We start from the raw sequence: 19,190 nt of genomic DNA, 5'->3' as shown, positions 1-19,190 counted from the left end.
TTTGTTTCCATGGGACTGACTGGTAAGTTCCCCAAATTAGTTTAGTAAAATTTTATTCTCCTCATTTCACGTAACAACTTTATATATGTTAAAATCAGAAAATTATTACAGTGTAAATAAGTTTTGAACTCAAGACGTTGGGTTTCATTAAGAACATAATGTTCATTTAAGCAATATACATATTATGATATTAAATTCTTTATTATTAGTTTTTATTATTAGTTATCTGAATTGCACAAATATCGCGTGTGCCACCCGCTAAGTTATTATTATTGACAGAGGAATAGAGAAAACGAATTTTGGAATTTAATCTCGGGCTCCTGATTTGACTAATTTTAAGGTTGCATTTAAATTATGAATTTAGATAGGAGTTAAAAGAAAATATAAAAAAATAAGTGAAATATAACTAATCTTGTTTACATCTCATTTATCTTTTCTTTTTATTTTTTAAATTCTAACCTAAATTCATAATCCAAACACATTTATATATATATATATATATATATATATATATTTTCACAGCATCACACACACATCCTCTATTTATTGACATATCATTCCACATTTGTTGCAAGTAGCATTTATGTTAGTTTTTACATATTGGATTTGTTATGAGAAAAATAAAATTATTTACATATTTTCATTTTTGTTGTATAATAAGATAAAATTGATTTTTTGACAAATATTTTTTTCCCCTCATTTTTCTAACCCAATAATTTTTTTTTTAATAATTATTTCACTTAATTTTTTCCTTGCTCGTCACAAGTGTAAGATCTAAATATTACTCAGGTTGGGAAAAAAGAAAAGAAAAAAAAAGACACTGATCATAATATTTGGTCTACTTGAATTTTAGGTCTAAATAAATGGTGTGAAGTTGGTTAGATTTGAAGATCCAGATTACAGAGTGCTGCTAGTATTCTTTAACTTTCATGCCAAATAATGCAGTAGTTTTTGTACGTGGATATATGTCATGTGTTACTTTCTACTATTATGATTGGTTTTGATAGTAAGATCTATTACATTTATGTTTAGTGTTTGAGAAGCAATAGGGACATATACATTTGTAAAATTGGCATACAAAAATTTCTTCAAATGATAGGATTTTTTGGTTTCTATTGCTACAAAAATACAATGATTATCAAAATTCTCAAAAAAATCAGATTAGTTGTCCGATGCAAAATGTGTGCAAAAAATTGACCCACAATCCAAAAAACAAAAACAGAAAAAAAAAATAAATCATAAATTGATATCCAAAACTTGCATATAAAACCACATATAATGTACATATATGCATGAATAATACTGATCAACTGACATCATTGTATTATCGAGATATATCATTTGGTGTAATTTTCATAATCTACTATAAAGCTACTTTTTTTTCATTTGGTTCTTTTTTGGTGCAAAAATAAATATCAAAACAATAACTTTGCCCTAAAAAGGGAAAACACATGATCAGTGTTTTTTATTATTATTTTACCAAACTAATTTTGAATTTTTTTTTTTTAATAAAATGAAAAAAAATCGGAAATGGATATAAAATTGGAAACAACACATGGCCCTAAAGGACCCATTTCTTTGGTCATCTCATTATGAAAATATAAACTTGGAAGGCAAAAGTCACCTTGAGATAATTTATAGTTATGGACAATAACCATACTAACTACCACTTTACACATGTTCTACTTTACACATGTTCTTTAAAGGGTAAATTTTCACTAGAGCTAACCACCGATGTCTTTATATATGTACTCAAAATCTCATGCATTCAAAGTCAAGCAAATCCACAGAATCTCAAAGCTTCCATATTATGGCAGCTTCATATCATATACATAGTACTAAACGTAACGGGAAATCGGTTAAATTACCCGACACTACGAGCAGGGCTCGTCCACTTCTTCCTTTCATTGAAGCTACGGCTTGAAAGGATTCTCGGAAGACAACACTGCACGGACTTCATTGGTTTCTCCTTCTGTGGTCTGTAATCTCCATTAGGAGTTCTTTCACTACTGCACACAGAATTAGCTCCAGAGACAAAAGGGGTACCATTTACAGATATTGGATGGAGGCCAAGCATAGTCGTCTTAGCTTCAATTTTTTCATTCACCCCATTTTGGTTGCTTAATATGTTCTGCTCATCAACATCTTGGTTGCTTCTCAAGCTATCTCGAAAAAAGTCAGCTAGTGTCTTCCTTGGGGATGGTTCGGGTTGGGATCTGGGGGTTTTGTCATCAAAAAGGGCTCTATTGGCACGTGCCGTTCCTGCACAGAAACTGTGGTGGACTGGAGTACTACCACGAGATGGGGTCAAATCTGCATCAAAACACATTTAATAAGTAAAATTTGCATTAAGACGCATCAATTTGATGGTGTGAACAAGACAATTAAGTAAATAAAAAGAGACACTCGACAAGATCAGAACAAATTGGTGCCGAGTAAGGTGGACTAAATTTTCTTGCAGACAGTCAAACATACAGCATCCAATCTCAGAAAGAGCTGACTAAACTTTTTTCCTTCAAAAAACATAAAATCTCTTGCTCTCTTTCTTGCATATATTACAACATATATGCAGCACAGAAAAGGCATGCAACGTAATAACTCGACGCATTCTAATGGAATCTTACCGCCATTAACACTGAAAAAATCATCGTCACAATCTGACTCTAACCAGGGTTGGGAATCAAAAAAGGCCTCTTCTTTACTACCTGCAACTAAAAAACAGACATCGAATTTAGGCATCAGATAAAGAAGAAAAAATAGCTTAAGAAGACGGACAAAAGTGGAACTGAACATGAACAGAATTTTGTCCAACTCATGCATTAACAAAAGCCCAGTACCAGTGATCATTTGACAACAATTTATCTTGTGTTCCGTTTAATTTCATTAAAACAATTTTCTGATGAGTTTACAAATAAAAAAGATACTAGATTTTCTTAATTTTCTTCAAAGAACAAGAAAATTTAATGCATGATACATTTTTTTTTTTTCTTCCAGGACTTTCTTTGAAAAATGTACTCATGTGGAATATTTAGTTCTTTCATTCAACAACAATACTCTAATTTTGCATGATTAGATTTCCCTTTCTGTTTAACCAAAAACAAGAAAGGACTAAATATTCCAACATGCTCCAAGGTTTAGATAACCTCCTAAAATGTGACCTATAAACAGTTCTCGTAACTAATTTACAGAAGGAACCACCAAAACTCACATTCAATGCAATCTTTTACATACCCCAATAATAATGAGGACCACAATGAAAAAAACAAACAGTGGAGGACGTGTATTTTGCAGTCAATCAATATTCAGCTCAGGGATGAGAGTTGTGTATGGCCTAGGACATTTCTGTGCTGATTACCAATGCATTAAATGAAAGTCCCCAAAACAAAAAGATCCTACACTAGCATTTTTGCCATGAACAGGCACACAACTGCAAAGAACACCAGGCATTAGTTAACACATGATTATTTGTTCAGAGGTTACATTGTTCAGATTCTCCTGCAATATCATGACAATGATTGGTGATGGTCTACATGTACTTGGGGCAGAGGTTAGTAAATACTACACACTTCAATTGGCTAAGGTTGGTAAATAAAGGTTGTACTCGATCAGAATTGCCAGTTCAATAATCAATAATCAAACTAGAAATTCTATCGACCACCAGTTCTATAATACCATTCATCCAAATAATCTACTGACTGTAGAACTAATTAAACATTTCCAAACAAAAATTATATTTATTCCACTATTAATTGTTTAATTGCATCATTCCAGCGGATCAGTTGTCCAATGAGCTGGTTCCAAAACGCCAAAATCCAATGGTTAGCAGAACAGCAATAGCATACTAGAACAATCATTCAAGCCAACTATCGTTCCAATGGTTAGCAGAACAGCAACAGCGTACTAGAACAATCATTCAAGCCAGCTATCGTTCTAGAAATATCAAAATGATATTCTTGACACTTTCTTTGAAGCAAACAGGCATATGATGAAAAGCAATGAGAATTCATTCAGGCCAATATGAGCAGTTACTAGAAAGATTTATGTTGACCAACCATGTTTGTGCATAACAGTTGTCCCAGACCAGTGAACAATATATGTTCTCCATAATATATACTGCCAAGCGGGGAATTGGACATACATGGTGGCATTTCTATTATATTTTGTAAGCCAAAAAAGAGAATGTAGTTCCCCCAGGATTTTACAGACAAAGCATAAGATACCATACAGCAGTGACTAGAAGTTTTGGGAAAGCATGCCACAACATGATTTTTTTCTCCATCTTTGTCTGTATTTTGCTTTTGCTACTAAGTTTTCTGGAAGTTATCCATCAAGTTTAAGATATCAACAGGACTACATTACGGTTTTGTCTGTTTAAATAGAGTTAATGGTGTGGTCCCTTCAATTTGATCCTCAAGCCATTTTAAAAAAGCAGTAATGCCAAACAAGTGCTCCACAATCTGTTAAAATCTTGATTCATACCTTCTTCTTCATCTTCGTACATAGCACTAAGAAAGGGTTGTTCAATCTACTCTTCCCTTTAATATAAATTGATTTATTTTTTTAAATGAAGAAAGAAGAAGAAATTGTTTGGAATCATAAAATAAAAGGAAAAAGGTAACACAACTTCCACCACTTAGATTTCTGTTTTGGCTTTTCCTTGGTATAGAACCAGACTGTTGTTTAATAGTGGAAATTTTGGCCAATTAGTTTGTTATACACAAAGGCAAGTAGGTCAATGCCATATTAGAATATTAAATAGTTTAGGAATCTTCAAGCAGTTGAAAAAATCAAGAGTTGAATTATATTGAAAAGCCCCATTAATATCCTATTTACATGATTGTCACCAAAATGGGTTGTTGAGAACAATAATATATTGCTTTCTTCCCAAAATATTAGTCCTTATTCTATTTTTTATTGTCCCAAAATATTAGTCCCTTTTCAAAAATCAAGAACTAAAATAATATAAATTTCCTATTTTGCCTTTTTTTTAAATTCATTAACAATACAAAAAGTACAATTATGGCAATTGATATTCCCAAAAAAATGTACTATCAAAGGGTAATTTTGAAAAATTAATATTTTTAAAGTGGAATAATTGTATTATCAAAAAAATCTGAATTTTTCAAAAGGGACTATTATTTTGAAACGGAGGGAGTATTATACTCGATAATATAGCACAAATATAAAACAAGGGACTTCTTGTAATTTTCAGGGGGCAGGTGCTCAAGGTTTGGTAGCATCTAATTCATGATGGATTGTCATTATTGCTGAGAAAATTATTGGCCCAATAGCGGGGCATGATTTCCAAACGATTCAACAGTAACATATATTAGTCATCGACTCATCCAAATGAGATGTGGGTAAGCAGTTGGGGAGATGCGTTGTATGAGCTGAAATTTCCCCATCACAATAAAAGGGTTCAACAACCACCTCTTATTTAACCTGGAGGCCACTTAGTGTTCAACAGTTGATATTATGCCACATTTAAGCAATGCCTTCGTCTGAACGCTAGCTCATCTGCAGGGTTGATATGGCAAAGTTTGAAATTTCCATTTTGTAAAACCCTCTAGCTTATCACCACCCTCATTTTAACTTAGAAAGAAGGGGAAAAAATGTTCCACATAGTTTTTAAGAAAATAAAAAGTTTCAACCTTAGGTAATGCAAGATATAGCAGCACTACTAAGGAAAAAATACCACTCCCACCCTCCAAGTCCGAGTCATGCAGTTGTTGAAGAGGGTGCTCAAACTCAGCATCAACAAGATTGTCTATATCTTTATTTCTAGAAATATGTAATGCAACTACCACAGTTCAAAGCAGAGCTATTTAAGGACTAAAAAGGGAAAACCAAAATAAAATAAAAAAAAATACTTCTAGCATCAATATCATGAGTGAAACATGAGGTTTTAAAGAAAATGATAAAGAAATGAGGGAATATGAAAATTTTTGAGAATCTCATAAAGCCGTTCCAACCAAAGTAACTATCACTTTTGTTTCATCTTCTTAGAAGTGAAATAAAACATAATGCTTTAACTGTTTCATTGAAACTAAATTGAGAAAGAACGGAAAAAATTGTATACTCCACACATGTATTGTGCGTGATAAATGATGATAAGAAAGAGAGTTATCTCTGCCAAACATCACAGAGTTATGTCCATAACAGAGGTTGCTTCATGAGCTATTTATATGGATGGTGATATGAAACTTACAACAATTTATGCAGTGAACTCATTACTAATCAAAAAACATTAAGAAACTTTTAACAATATGGACTTTGTGAGTCATTTTCCAACAGAAGCAAACAAAAACATGAATAACAATCGAAAACTATATTTCCTCGAGAAAAAAAAATGTTCAAATTTTAGATTTGATATATTAGATTGGGACAATTTGTTTTTGCAATCTCACACTATGTCAAAGCACTGGACATAAATTTTACCCTGTTATTACTAACCAAGACCGTGGCTATCAATAATCTCACAAAAGCCTAATAAACCATTTTTTCTTTTATTGCCAATATATATAGATATATATAATATGCATACATCATAGCACCATTGATATAGCTTTCTCCATAATTCAAACCTTTGTCATCACGAATTGTCAAATAACTGAAAATAAATTTTTTAAGAGGCATTACAAAAACAAAAAAATGAAGAAAAAGAAGAAGAAGAAGCTATTTTTTTTTTATTAAAAAAAAAAAAAAAAAAAAAAAAAAAAAAAAAAAGAGAAGAAGAAGAAGAAGCTAATTTCAACAAAGATGATTAATAAAATAATAAGATTAAAAAAATAATAGTGAAGGCAGGAATAAAGCAAGAATTACAATCAGAACAGAAAATTTAGTAGCAATTATATATGTATAGATTGCAAGGGTTATGATCATACCAAAATCACGAACAGTCGTCACTGGTAGAGACGGTGACCACTGAGATTTGAGTCCAGCTTGGGCGATCGGACGGTCACCATAGATGATGGATTTTTCTTTGATGGGTGAGGGAATCACAAGATTGTCAGTTTTAGACGGAAACGATAGTCGAAACTTCATGTTCGAATCAGGGTGTCTCTGGACTGATACACAAGCCCCCATTTCTCAACACACTACTACTATTATTATCATCACAGACCTTCAAAATCTCTCTGTTTTTGCTCAAAACATATATAGATAGAGAAGAGAAGAGAAGAGAAGAGAAGGAGGAACGTTTTTCAAGCGTTATGCTTAAGTGGAAAATTCTCACAAAGAAAACAAGAGAGAGAGAGAGAGAGAGAGAGATTGGATTGGACCTTGAAAGCGAAGTTATTATCGGGAGAGAGAGGGGAGAGAGGGTGGGGTCCCTAAGGAAAAGTAAGTTGCTATTAATGGGCGGGTGTGTTATATTTTATTAACGATAATCTTACCTATATCAATTAATATATTAATTATAATATTATTATTACTTTTATTTATTATATAAATTATAAATATTAAAAATATTTTAAATTATATCATATTATTAATTGATATATCAATTAATACATTAATTAATATATATAACATTATCATTTTCCAAATATGAAGCAAAAATATTTTTTTTGTAGTAGGAATGGCAACAATGGATGAATTGATCTTTGTTGTGACTTGAGGCACAATAGGTAGAGGTAGAATTGTCTTGTGTCACTCTTTGGGCTTGTTTTGGGATTATTTTTATTATTGGAATAAATAAAAAATTAATAGCATATATGATTTTGAGTATATGTTATTTGGAGTAAATATTGTTTGACAAATATGATATGATTTTATAATTATTTATATTTGATTAATCCTAGTTTTCCATGTTGAATTATTTAGATCAAAGAAATAATCTCTAAAGCAATTCCTTTATTGTTAAAAGCACATATATATCATATAATATTATGGAATTAGCTAGTAATTTTTGTTCATGTAATTATCAAACAGCTAAGGTTTCCTTCTTATATTTTAGGCAATATTATAGGTTATACAAGTAAATTTTGAGTCTGTCACACTTAATTCAGATGAGGCTATGTTAGTACCATAAATTTTTAATTTTTATTATTATTTATTATTTATATAATTACAGGACATGTGGCATCCTCCTACTCATTTGGGAGTTATGAGAAGTTATGAAGACATGGAGGGTTATGTGGCATTATGGGAATGAAAATGGAAGAGTGGGTAGTTTTAAGTAGTTATTGGGTAGTTATTGCTGGAAGTTTTTTCCTACAAATATTTGTCTATAAATAGCCATTCATGGCTGCATTGTAAAGTGATCCAGAACTCATAATAAAAAACAATTGATTTCAATATTTCTTGTCATTTTCCTTATCTTAGGATTAGTTTAACATAGATTTATATTTTGAAGCATTTATTTTCAGCATTTCCATTTCGAAGCATTTTATGCACTTCCTTTTCGAAGCATAGGAGTAGAGGTAAGTAATTATTACTTTGATTGTTCACTCAATCGTCTTTCTCTGTCTCCCTCATTCTTCTTTTAATTTTTCTTTTCTCTACACTTGGCAATTTTGAAGTCCTCTTTGTTGAGGCAAAAGAACCATCAACACAATCACTTGATAATTGGCTTGAATTTAATCTGTAAGGATTTTTCAATTCTTGCTGGCATGCTCGTATTTATGATATTTTCCTTCGTAAGAAAAATAAGCCAACAATTTTTGGCACGCCCAGTAGAACGTCAAGTGTAATAAATGAAAAATGAATTGGATTTGTCCATTTCAAATAACCTAGATGAAATTTATTGGTGTAAACAAGAAATTTTGGATCTTCAAAAAGAAATCCATTTTCTTGATGAAATAAATTTTCATCCCTTACAATATTATTTGGTGGAAGAAAAAAGATACCATTTAATTGGAGAAATTCATCAACTTGATATGGAAATTCGCCAATGGAATGATAAGTTATCAACTCTCATTACCAAGTCTTTAACTGAGGCCTTAATGGTCGGAATTGGTGAATTTTTTCAGAATTTTTTCATGGTTAAAAATAACAAAAGTAAAGAGTTAGAGTTGATTTCATCAATGGCTCGGGGGGTTTAAGAGTCCGTTTTTAAAGAGTCAAATTATGAAATTAACATAACGAAAGAGCATGTTCTTGAGTCAAATTTGGCTAAGAATGATATTCCATGCATGGCTCGGGGGGTCTCAAAACCAATTTTTAGAGAATTAAGTCATGAAAATAACATATCTATGGGTGATTTTCATAAGCCATTAATGGCTAACATGGAAAAATAACCCACTTTGCCAAATAATTATGAAAATCTATTCGGCAAAAGTCATGTTTTTAAAACAAACATGGTCAAAAATAATGAACAAGCCACTGTTCATGAATTCAAATTTTTTGACATCTTTCAAAATGTCAAAAAGTATGAATTTTCATGGTCACACTATACCATGACTTTTGTTGTTTGAAATCCATTTTGGATTTGTGGATCACATCAAACAGTGACTTTGATGGAATGGCTAACAAATAATATTTCGTTATTGCAATATATTGAGTCAAAAATGTTGTTATTAGTTGATCCATAAAACCATCACTATTTGGTTTTGTGGTTACCTTCGAAGCATGTCTCAAGACACTTCGAAGTAGATTATTCATTGAAATATCATTTTATAGCACTTAATGGCTAGTTAAAATGCTAAACTAATTTCATAATAATCCAACTCTTTGGATTTAGTTCGAAGAGATGTCATGAACACTTTCGAAGGACGACTTTGATCCTGTAGTAACATATGTGACTTTCAAATGGTGGTTTTGTCATCAATAAACACCTTCAAAATGTAACATGGGACGAGAAAACTTTCAAAATGTGTACCTCCCTTCAAATATATGTAAAATGGCAATTAGTTAATTATCGAATAATGTCTATTTTTGGCATGATAATTAGTGGCTTTATTGATAACTATTTTTATAGCCATTTGTTACATGAAAATGTAACTAGTATTCTATAAAAGTCGGTTCGAAAAACAACGGTTTTGGTGTCTTTGGAGAATTAATAATTGGTTTAAAGCATAAAATTAATATTTTCATTAATTATGTGTGAACCAAAATATACAAAATTTGAATAACCACAATGTTGGCCAAAAGTTGATTTGAAAGCCCTTTTGCCATGATTTTGTAAGCTTCGAAGCACTCCATCTTGCATCAACAACAGCTTCGAAGAAAAAATAGTGATAGTTGTGAACCTTCGAAGCTTTGTCGAGTATTTTCAAGGATGTAATTCGTCATTTGTCGGCATTTTCAACCTTCGAATGATAATTTTTGTCCTCTATACCACATTTGAAGCTGGTTATTTAGCATGTGTAACAGTTTGCTAAGGTGAATCATTGGCTTTGTCTTGAAAATACGTGATTATCCTTCGAAACTTTTCTGCAATAATATCCTTTCAATGCGTATATATATAATTCGCAACATCTAGTCATAATTTCATGCTCATTCGAAACAGTTTATTGGTGCTATTATATCATTCGAAGCACTTTGTTGATATTATTCAAAGCACTTTATTGTTTAGATTAGTCATGTGCTTGGTTCGGCTCTTCAAAAATTCAAATAAATATCATTTTTAAGGGCTGTGGGGGGTAATGTTAGCACCATAAATTTGCAATTTTTATTATTATTTATATAATTGCAGGACATGTGGCATCCTTCTATTTATTTGGAGGTTATGAGAAGTTATGAAGATATTGAGGGTTATGTGGCATTATGGGAATGAAGATGGAAGAGTGGGTAGTTTTAGGTGGTTATTGGGTAGTTATTGCTGGAAGTTTTTTCCTACAATATTTGTCTATAAATAGTCATTCATGGCTACATTGTAAAGTGATCCAGAATTCATAATCAAAGACAATTGATTTCAATATTTCTTGTCATTTTCCTTATCTTAGAAGTAGTTTAACATAGATTTATATTTCGAAGCATTTATTTTCAGCATTTTCATTTCGAAGCATTTTATGCACTTCTTTTTCAAAGTATAGGAGTAGAGGTAAGTAATTATTACTTTGATTGTTCACTCAATCGTCTTTCTCCGTTTCCCTCATTCTTCTTTTAATTTTTTTTTTCTCTACACTTGGCAATTTTGAAGTCCTCTTTGTTGAGGCAAAAGAACCATCAACACAATCACTTGATAATTGGCTTGAATTTAATCTGTAAGGATTTTTCAATCCTTGCTGGCACGCTCGTATTTATGATATTTTCCTTCGTAGGAAAAATAAGCCAACAGGTTTTCAATTTGGTTTTTTTTTTAAAAAAATTATACATGGAAGAATATGGGTAATCGTTACACGAGTCAAATACAAATATTTCACAAAGGATAAGTCTTACATGTGGGTCTCACCCTTTGTAAGATATTTGTGTTTTTTTTGTATATGATTACTGTACACATAAACTTATTGAATTGTTTTGTTTTTGAGAAGAAAAATTAATTGTGTTTAGCCATTTTAAACATAATTAGATTTAGAAAAAGGAAATAGAACGACAAAGTGAACCCTCAATCAAACTCCGAAATCCAAAGCTTCAAGTTTTATGAAAAGTGGCTTTACCACCATACTGTCTAATTTACACACGTAAAGTTTAATCAATAGCCAATCAAGCCATTTGACAAACATAATTCAAAAAAAACTTTAATAGTAAAAATTTTAATTTCAAAATCACACACAATTTTTTCGTATGCCTCATTAAATGTGCAAGTCTGTTATTAGATTTTAAAAATAAAAATAAAAAAACTAAAATGAATAATAATTGATATGACCCACCTACCCCAATAAATAATGTAAGCCAAGGTGGACTAGCTCTGCCTCTGAATTATGTACAGAAATCAAATAGTACTCTTCTTACTATTAATGCGTCATCAAATAAGGACATAAAGTCCTCACTAATATCTAGAAAAGTGAATCCACTAATTAACTTTGAATCATGCAACTTTCAACCTTTGTAAAGTTAGCGCACAAAATGCCATGCCATGGTCCGTTGATATTTTCACATTTCCCTTGCTCAAATGTGATTTTAGATCTTGTTTGACAACTGTTTTTAAATCAATTTTTTTTGCTTAAAATATGTAAAGATATGAAAGTTACAAGTGTTTAGTTAAAATAGTTGACACAAAAAAATTTGTCACACGCTTTTTTTTTTTTTGGTTGCTAAAATGAACTAAAAGATAAAATTGGTTAAAAAATAAAAAAACAAATTCAAACAAAATGTCACATCAAATTTATAATCATTTCACTTTTTCTCTCACAAATATCACATTCAACTACAAAAAAATTAAACTATCTTCCCAAACACAAAAATTTTAATCCTCCTAAAATAATCAAAAACTAAAAAAATTACTAAAATAACAACTTCCCAAACACCCACTTTAAATGTTTAATTAATTTTAACATTGTGTTAATATCAATTAAAAATATATATAATAATGTATTTAATTTTATAGTTATATATGTTAAAATATAATTTGGAATCATTATGTTTTAACAAAAGATAGTTGAGCCATAGTGTGATTAGGCCAAAACGAAAGAGTAGCTGCTTAGATATTTTGAGCCTTATAAGTAGGAATGGCAACGGGTCGGGCCGAGGCCGGGGATTACCCTCCCGTCCCCAATCCCCGATGGTAAAAATTACCCCGTCTTCCGCCTCGATCCTCGACGGAGAATCTATCATCATCCCCACCCCCGTCCCTTAACGAGGATTGGTTTTCGCTGACCTCGGAAATTCCCCGGGCCAAAAAAAAAACAGAATAGCAGCAACAATAATTATCTGTGTTAGATCTGAGATGAACAACAATAGTAATCTAACAACAATGATCCTCTGTTTCTTCTTTGTCAACAATAACAACATCAACAATCAACAACCACATCAACAATCAACAACAACAAAATCTGTGTTACAATAAGAGAAAATAAAAATTTGAATAGATCTATTCTAGCCCCAAGTTTCCTCTTCTCTTTCTTCAAATCTCTTTCTGTTTGCTGCTTTGTATTGACCTAGATCAACAAAAATCATATATACATACAAGTTAATCTATATTTATATATATTGAAAAATCAATGAGATGATACATACATATATATATATATATATAGAGAGAGAGAGAGAGAGAGCTTCACGGTTCACTCTTCATGAATCATGATTTTTAGATTTGAGATCTAAGGGCTTCACGGTTCATGATCTGTTCCGATCGGTGATCGGTGGCAATGGAGGTGGTGATTCACAATCTGTTGGCAATCGGTGGAGGCGGTGGAGGAATAGTAGAGGCGGTGGTGGAGGTGGTGGGACAACGTCGTCTCTGGTGGCTTCTTCTTTGCTTCGATCGACGTGGGTTTGAGGTTAGGGTTTCAAATGTAAGAGAGAGAGTAACAGAGGTCTGAGAGAGTGTGTGCTCAAATCTGAAAGAGAGCAAGAGTGAGAGTGACAGAGAAGGTATGAGAGAGTGTGAGAGAGTGATCTAAATCTGTGAGAGAGAGAGAGATGTATATATGAATGAATAGAAGGGGTATAAAAGTAATTTTATTTCTGGGACAACCGGACCGGGTCCGGGGCTGTGATCCCCGGCCCAAAACTAATCTGTGATGCATTTTTGGATACCATTCCAGACTCATCAGGAGTATTTTTCAGGGAAAAACCATTCAAATCGGGGACGAAAGGGTCGGGTCCCCGTCGGACTGGGTTCAAATTGCCATCCCCACTTATAAGATAAGGATAAAGAAATATGGCATGTGGAGTAAAAGCTTGTTTGGGAAGAACATTTGGGCTAAAATAATCATATAAGATAAAATAGGTTATTTTAGTCAAATAGGACAAAACGTCACATCCAATTCATAATCGTTTCATTTTTTTCTTTCAGAAAAGTTAAAAAAACTAAAAAATCTACACCAAATGAGATTTTTTAGTCCCAAATCAAAAAGTTAAAAAGTCAACTCATATCCCAAACGAGTTCTAACTAAGTTTAAAAAAGAAAAGAATGTGGCATGCAACGTGTTTGGTTAGGGAATTTGGAAAGAGAAAGGGAAAAAATATATGAAATTAGGTGTAATATAAATATATTTTATTTACATTTTATTTACTTTTTCTATTTTATTTTTTAATTTTTTTCTCAAATCTCGTAATCAAACGCAACGTAAGAGAAGTAAGGAGGTGAGGCCACGTGTTGGTGTAGCTAGGGCTGTGCATAAAACCGTCAAAACCGTCAAAATCGCACCGAATCGCTCTGAACCGCACTGAACCGTGCAAAATTTCAGTTTTGGCGGGCGAGTTGGGCTGGTTGGAGGACCTGCGGTGGCGGGTTAAATTTTCCAAACCGCTTTTCAACCCGACCCGACCCTACCCGCCTACGTTTTAAAAAAAAATTCCAACTGTTATACACCCTCTCACATACAATCATTCCTCCATTAAACCTAATACCCACACACAGCCACACATTTCGATTTCATCTCGTTCATCACATACACCCAGCGCCGCTGCTCGTCTCCTTTCTTTACCTTGCCGATCGTCTCGCCGCTGTTTCTCCTTCCCTTGCCGATCGTCTCCCGCTGGTTTCTCCTCCTCGTCGTCGGTACTCTCGCTACTCTCTCTCTCTCTCGATACTCTCTCTGTCTCTTTTCTTTCACTCTCTCTTTGTTCTTTGTATATACATATATACTGCTGGTACTGCTCTACTCTCTCTCTATATATATATATCTATAGTGTTGTTGATTCATTCAATAATATTGTGTGTTATGCACAGCCCTAAATATAGTGTGTTATTTTGTTTATATAGTGTGTTATTTAGTTTATTTATTAGAATACATATATTTATTTTTTTATATCTTATATAGTGTTGATTCATTCAATATCTATTTTGTTTTTTTTTTATACACTACACAGATTTTTATTTTATTTTATTTATTTATTTTTAAATTTGAATTGTTAACAAGAAACATACATTCAAATCAAATCTGCTTATTTATTTTGATTATTTTCTTTTCTTTTCATTTAATTTCTCTTTTCTTTTTTCTGTATAAATCAAAATTCAAAATATATGTTTCATGTTTGTCAGGAAACATCCAAGCCCTTTTTTACCCTTTTTTTTTTCTCAAATTTTGAAAATTATTATTGTCTTCGTTATTGGTATCATTTTTTATTTTTCTTACAATCATATTTGTTGGAATGATGCTGCCACTAGACCAGTAACAATTCTCACAGCCAAGACCATGTTGAAGAAATCAGACCAAAAGATATGCTTTCTAGTTGAGCTTGTAATTAATATGGTCTACTGAACAGCCATACTTGTTATTACCAAAGAATCATGGCATATTAATTAAATTGTGAATGTGTTTTTATGTGTTCATTCTTTTATAATTTTTATTTATTTTTTGTGCCTAGTACTTCATCTTTTCTATGTATTTCTGTATGGTAGATTTGTTAGATAATGTCTCAATGGGACCACATAATTAAATGTGGTGTTATCATTTATAAGAAGCCTACAATTTAAGTGATTCAATTTAGTTAATAGGCTTAAGGGTATATGTGTTATGGACCTAATGTGTAGATACTAGTTGTATAATTTCTATTTCTATGAGGGGCAGAAATAGAAATTAAAACATATTAGTTAAAGTTGGTTTTCATTCCTTTTGAACTTCCACAACCTTTCAGTTTTGAAAACCAATAAATAGAAATTAAAACCAATAATGGTTAAAGTTGGTTTTCATTCCTTTTGAACTTCCACAACCTTTCAGTTTTGAAAACCAATTACAACCTTTAAAAGGTTATGGTCCCTATTCCTTCCCAAGTGGAAAAATAAGAACACTGCCATTTTTCTTTCTAAATCCTCTCAAGGAGAAACATAAAGCACCAAAGGGGAAAGGATTAGAAGGCAATAACATAATCAATAACAAAGATTTCATTGATAATCACGCTTCCGTTTAACCGTTCATCAATGGATTCAGGTATGTCATTTTGTCTTGATTTTTTGATAATACACATGGTAAATGATCCAAAGTGTAAGGTTTATGTTCTGAAATTTATGTTGACAATTGGTATCAGAGCATGCATATCATGTGTCTTATCAGAATTGATATGCTTTATTCATTCTATTTAGTTTCCTGGAATCAGATTCTGAATTTTCTTATGGATGTAAATTCTGTTTTTCCTGTTTTGTTCTGTGAAAATGGCAATCTGTTTTCTGGAATTGTAAAATGATTCGGTGGGCAGTTTTTTTTTTTTTTGTTTCTCTCAAATGGATGCACATCATGTATTTATATATATATAGATATATCTTGCGATTTGATCGGTTTAATTTTGAACATCATAAAAAAAAAAAACTATTTGTTTTTGGACCCGTCAATTCTATTTATATATGTATATATATAATTGTAATTGCTGCAGATTATATTACATATACGGGGTCACAAATTTAGAAATCTTTAAATTTAATGTAATTTCATACAACGTCTACAGAAATTTAATTTTCTAACACTCTCAATATAAGTCAATTCAAACAAGATGTCACAAAAGTGATCTCTTTTGTCTAGATTGTTTTATATGGAATGTTTTGAAATTCATGTCTGTGTATCTCATGCGAGTATTTATCGGTCCAAAGACATGATTAAGACTTGGCAGAATTACACACACATTTTGTGGTGATAAATATGTGCCAATTGTCAAGAAAACCTAATGTGAATAATAAATCCATCAAAAGATAGATTTGTTATTTGACATAACTTATTGTCAATGTTTGATCATTACAACAAGAATACCACTTACAGTTAATATCACTACCCAAAGGCTTGGTATTAATGTTGTGCTAGGTATCTTGAGATATTGTCATTAAATTAATTTATTTAGAGATTATCTGTTTGGTAACTTAATGTGAGCATAATTGTTTATTCCTTTTATTTTCTTTTCTATTCAGCTTTAATGTCGACTACTTCAATCTCTGCCAACATGAACAATGTCCCAATGTTAAATGGAACAAACTTTAAGGACTGGAAAGAGAACATATTGATTGTTCTCGGCTGCATGGGCATAGACTTGGCATTAAGGATGCCAAAACCGAATGCTCTCACTGCACAAAGTACTCCTGAGGAAACTGTGTACTTTGAAAAGTGGGATCGTTCTAACAGGCTAAGTCTTATGATCATGAAGCGTGGGATTCCAGAAGTTTTTCGGGGTGCAATAACAGAGGATGTAACCGTTGCCGGTGAATTTCTTTCAGAAATTCAAAAGCGTTTTGCTAAAAACGATAAGGCTGAAACAAGCACGCTTTTAGCAAGCTTGATTTCAATAAAGTATAAAGGCAAGGATAATGTTCGCGAGTACATCATGGAAATGTCTCATATTGCTTCAAAACTTAAGGCACTAAAGCTCGACCTATCTGATGATTTGCTCGTGCATTTAGTTCTCATCTCTCTTCCTGCACAATTTAACCAATTTAAGGTCAGTTATAACTGCTAGAAGGAGAAATGGACTCTCAATGAGCTCATTTCATTTTGTGTGCAAGAGGAAGAGAGATTGAAGCAAGAAAGGACTGAAAGTGCTCATCTGGCAAGCACCTCCAAGCATACGGGCAAAAGAAAGCATAAGGGAAAGGAAGTTGCTATTCCTCAGGGTCCGGAACCAAAGAAACAGAAAGTGCAGGATGGTTGTTTCTTTTGCGGCAAGCCCGGACACAGAAAGAAGGATTGTGCCAAATACGTCGCCTGGCGTGTAAAGAAAGGTACATTTCATGTTTTGGTCTGTTCTGAAATAAATTTAGCTTCAGTACCAAGAAACACTTGGTGGGTAGATTCTGGTGCTACTACTCACATATGTGTTTCTATGCAGGGTTGCCTGAACTACCGAAAGCCAACTGATGCTGAAAGATACATCTTTGTGGGTGATGGCAAGTCAATAGAAGTGCAGGCAATAGCGCACTTTAGATTATTACTGAAAACCGGTTATTATTTGGATTTATTAGACACGTTTGTTGTACCGTCCTTTAGACGGAATTTAATTTCTGTTTCTGTATTGGACAAATTGGGATATTATTGTTCTTTTGGAAATATGAAGTTTAGTATGTCTATTAATTCCAATGTTGTTGGTACTGGTTTACTTAATGTGTTTGATAATCTATATTTGCTCGAAACTATTGCATCTTATACTGCAACCTTGCACGTGGAATCACGAGGTACAAAGCGTAAATTAACTAAGGAAAATTCAGCCTCATTATGGCACAAACGCCTAGGTCACATCTCTAAATCTAGAGTTGGGCGCCTTGTGTCTGATGGAATTTTGGACTCTCTTGATTTTTTAGATTTTGATGTATGTGTTGAGTGTATCAAGGGAAAACAGACCAAAATAAAGAAATATGGTGCCCATAGGACTACAGATGTCTTAGAATTAATTCATACGGACATTTGTGGCCCATTCTCTATGGCGTCTTGGAATGGTCAACAATATTTTATCACATTCATAGACGACTATTCCAGATATGGGTATCTATTTCTTATCCATGAGAAATCACAGTCTTTGGACGTATTCAAAAAATTTAAGACCGAAGTTGAGTTACAACTCAACAAACGGATTAAAAGTGTCAGGTCTGACCGTGGTGGTGAATACTATGGCAGATATGATGGATCAGGTGAACAACATCCAGGACCGTTTACAAAATACCTAGAGGAATGTGGAATCGTCCCACAATACACCATGCCAGGATCACCTAGCATGAATAGTGTATCTGAGAGACGAAACCGGACTCTTAAGGATATGGTAAGAAGTATGATCAGTCATCCTACTTTACCAGAGTCCCTCTTGGGTGAGGCTCTAAAGACAGCAACTTATATCTTAAATCGGGTACCAACTAAAGCAGTTGTAAAAACACCTTATGAGCTTTGGGTTGGGCGAAAGCCTAGTCTAAAACATTTGCATGTGTGGGGGTGTCCTGCTGAGGCGAGGCCTTATAAACCTTATGAACGAAAATTGGACTCTAAAACCATTAGCAGCTACTTTATTGGCTATGCCGAACGATCACGAGGTTACAAGTTTTATGATCCCACAAATAGGTCAATATTTGAGACGGGAATTGCAACATTTTTTGAGGATGTTGAGTTTGGGGGGAGAAATCCAGTTAGAGACATTGTCTTTGAGGAGGAAGCAGGAGTAATCCCACTTCCTATTACTACTTTTGACCAATCACAGGTTCCTATACCTGTCATTGCTCGAGAAGTAATTTCGGATCC

At 32.7% G+C, this 19,190-nt stretch overlaps 1 protein-coding gene and 1 long non-coding RNA gene across 3 annotated transcripts; one reads left to right on the top strand and one right to left on the bottom strand.

Annotated features, from left to right (window-relative positions):
• Nucleotides 1-1,542: 1,542 nt before the first annotated feature.
• LOC114286421 (uncharacterized protein At3g27210) lies at nt 1,543-7,584 on the bottom strand. 2 transcript variants are annotated; one of them, XM_082867647.1, is made up of 3 exons: nt 6,885-7,584; nt 2,625-2,705; nt 1,543-2,313 (listed from the first exon to the last, which is right to left on the bottom strand). In XM_082867647.1, the coding sequence occupies exons 1-3, from the start codon at nt 7,084-7,086 to the stop codon at nt 1,865-1,867; spliced, it is 732 nt and encodes a 243-aa protein (XP_082723773.1). In that variant the 5' UTR covers nt 7,087-7,584; the 3' UTR covers nt 1,543-1,864. The 2 variants fall into 2 exon arrangements, with proteins under 2 accessions (XP_082723773.1, XP_082723772.1); XM_082867646.1 differs by having other exon boundaries at nt 2,625-2,711; nt 6,885-7,370.
• A 9,303-nt stretch (nt 7,585-16,887) lies between these two features.
• On the top strand, nt 16,888-18,034 carry LOC145789948 (uncharacterized). Its single transcript, XR_014328463.1, has 2 exons — nt 16,888-17,689; nt 17,797-18,034. It is a non-coding gene; the product is annotated as an uncharacterized LOC145789948 (long non-coding RNA).
• The last annotated feature ends 1,156 nt before the right edge of the window (nt 18,035-19,190 follow it).

Source organism: Camellia sinensis, chromosome 4 (assembly GCF_055761805.1).
Source record: "Camellia sinensis isolate YWXY chromosome 4, ASM5576180v1, whole genome shotgun sequence".
Taxonomy (NCBI): domain Eukaryota; kingdom Viridiplantae; phylum Streptophyta; class Magnoliopsida; order Ericales; family Theaceae; genus Camellia; species Camellia sinensis.
Note: the sequence above shows the minus strand (reverse complement) of the source record. Positions and strands in the feature narration are given on the sequence as shown.

What these genes read in the sequence shown, in the direction of transcription:
- LOC114286421 (XM_082867646.1), bottom strand. Translation starts at nt 7,086, where the DNA reads ATGGGGGCTTGTGTATCAGTCCAGAGACACCCTGATTCGAACATGAAG. An exon ending in GACGACTGTTCGTGATTTTG is followed by an intron (nt 2,712 to 6,884) that starts GTATGATCATAA and finishes TCTGTTTTTTAG; the next exon opens with TTGCAGGTAGTAAAGAAGAG. An exon ending in TTTTTTCAGTGTTAATGGCG is followed by an intron (nt 2,314 to 2,624) that starts GTAAGATTCCAT and finishes GTTTTGATGCAG; the next exon opens with ATTTGACCCCATCTCGTGGT.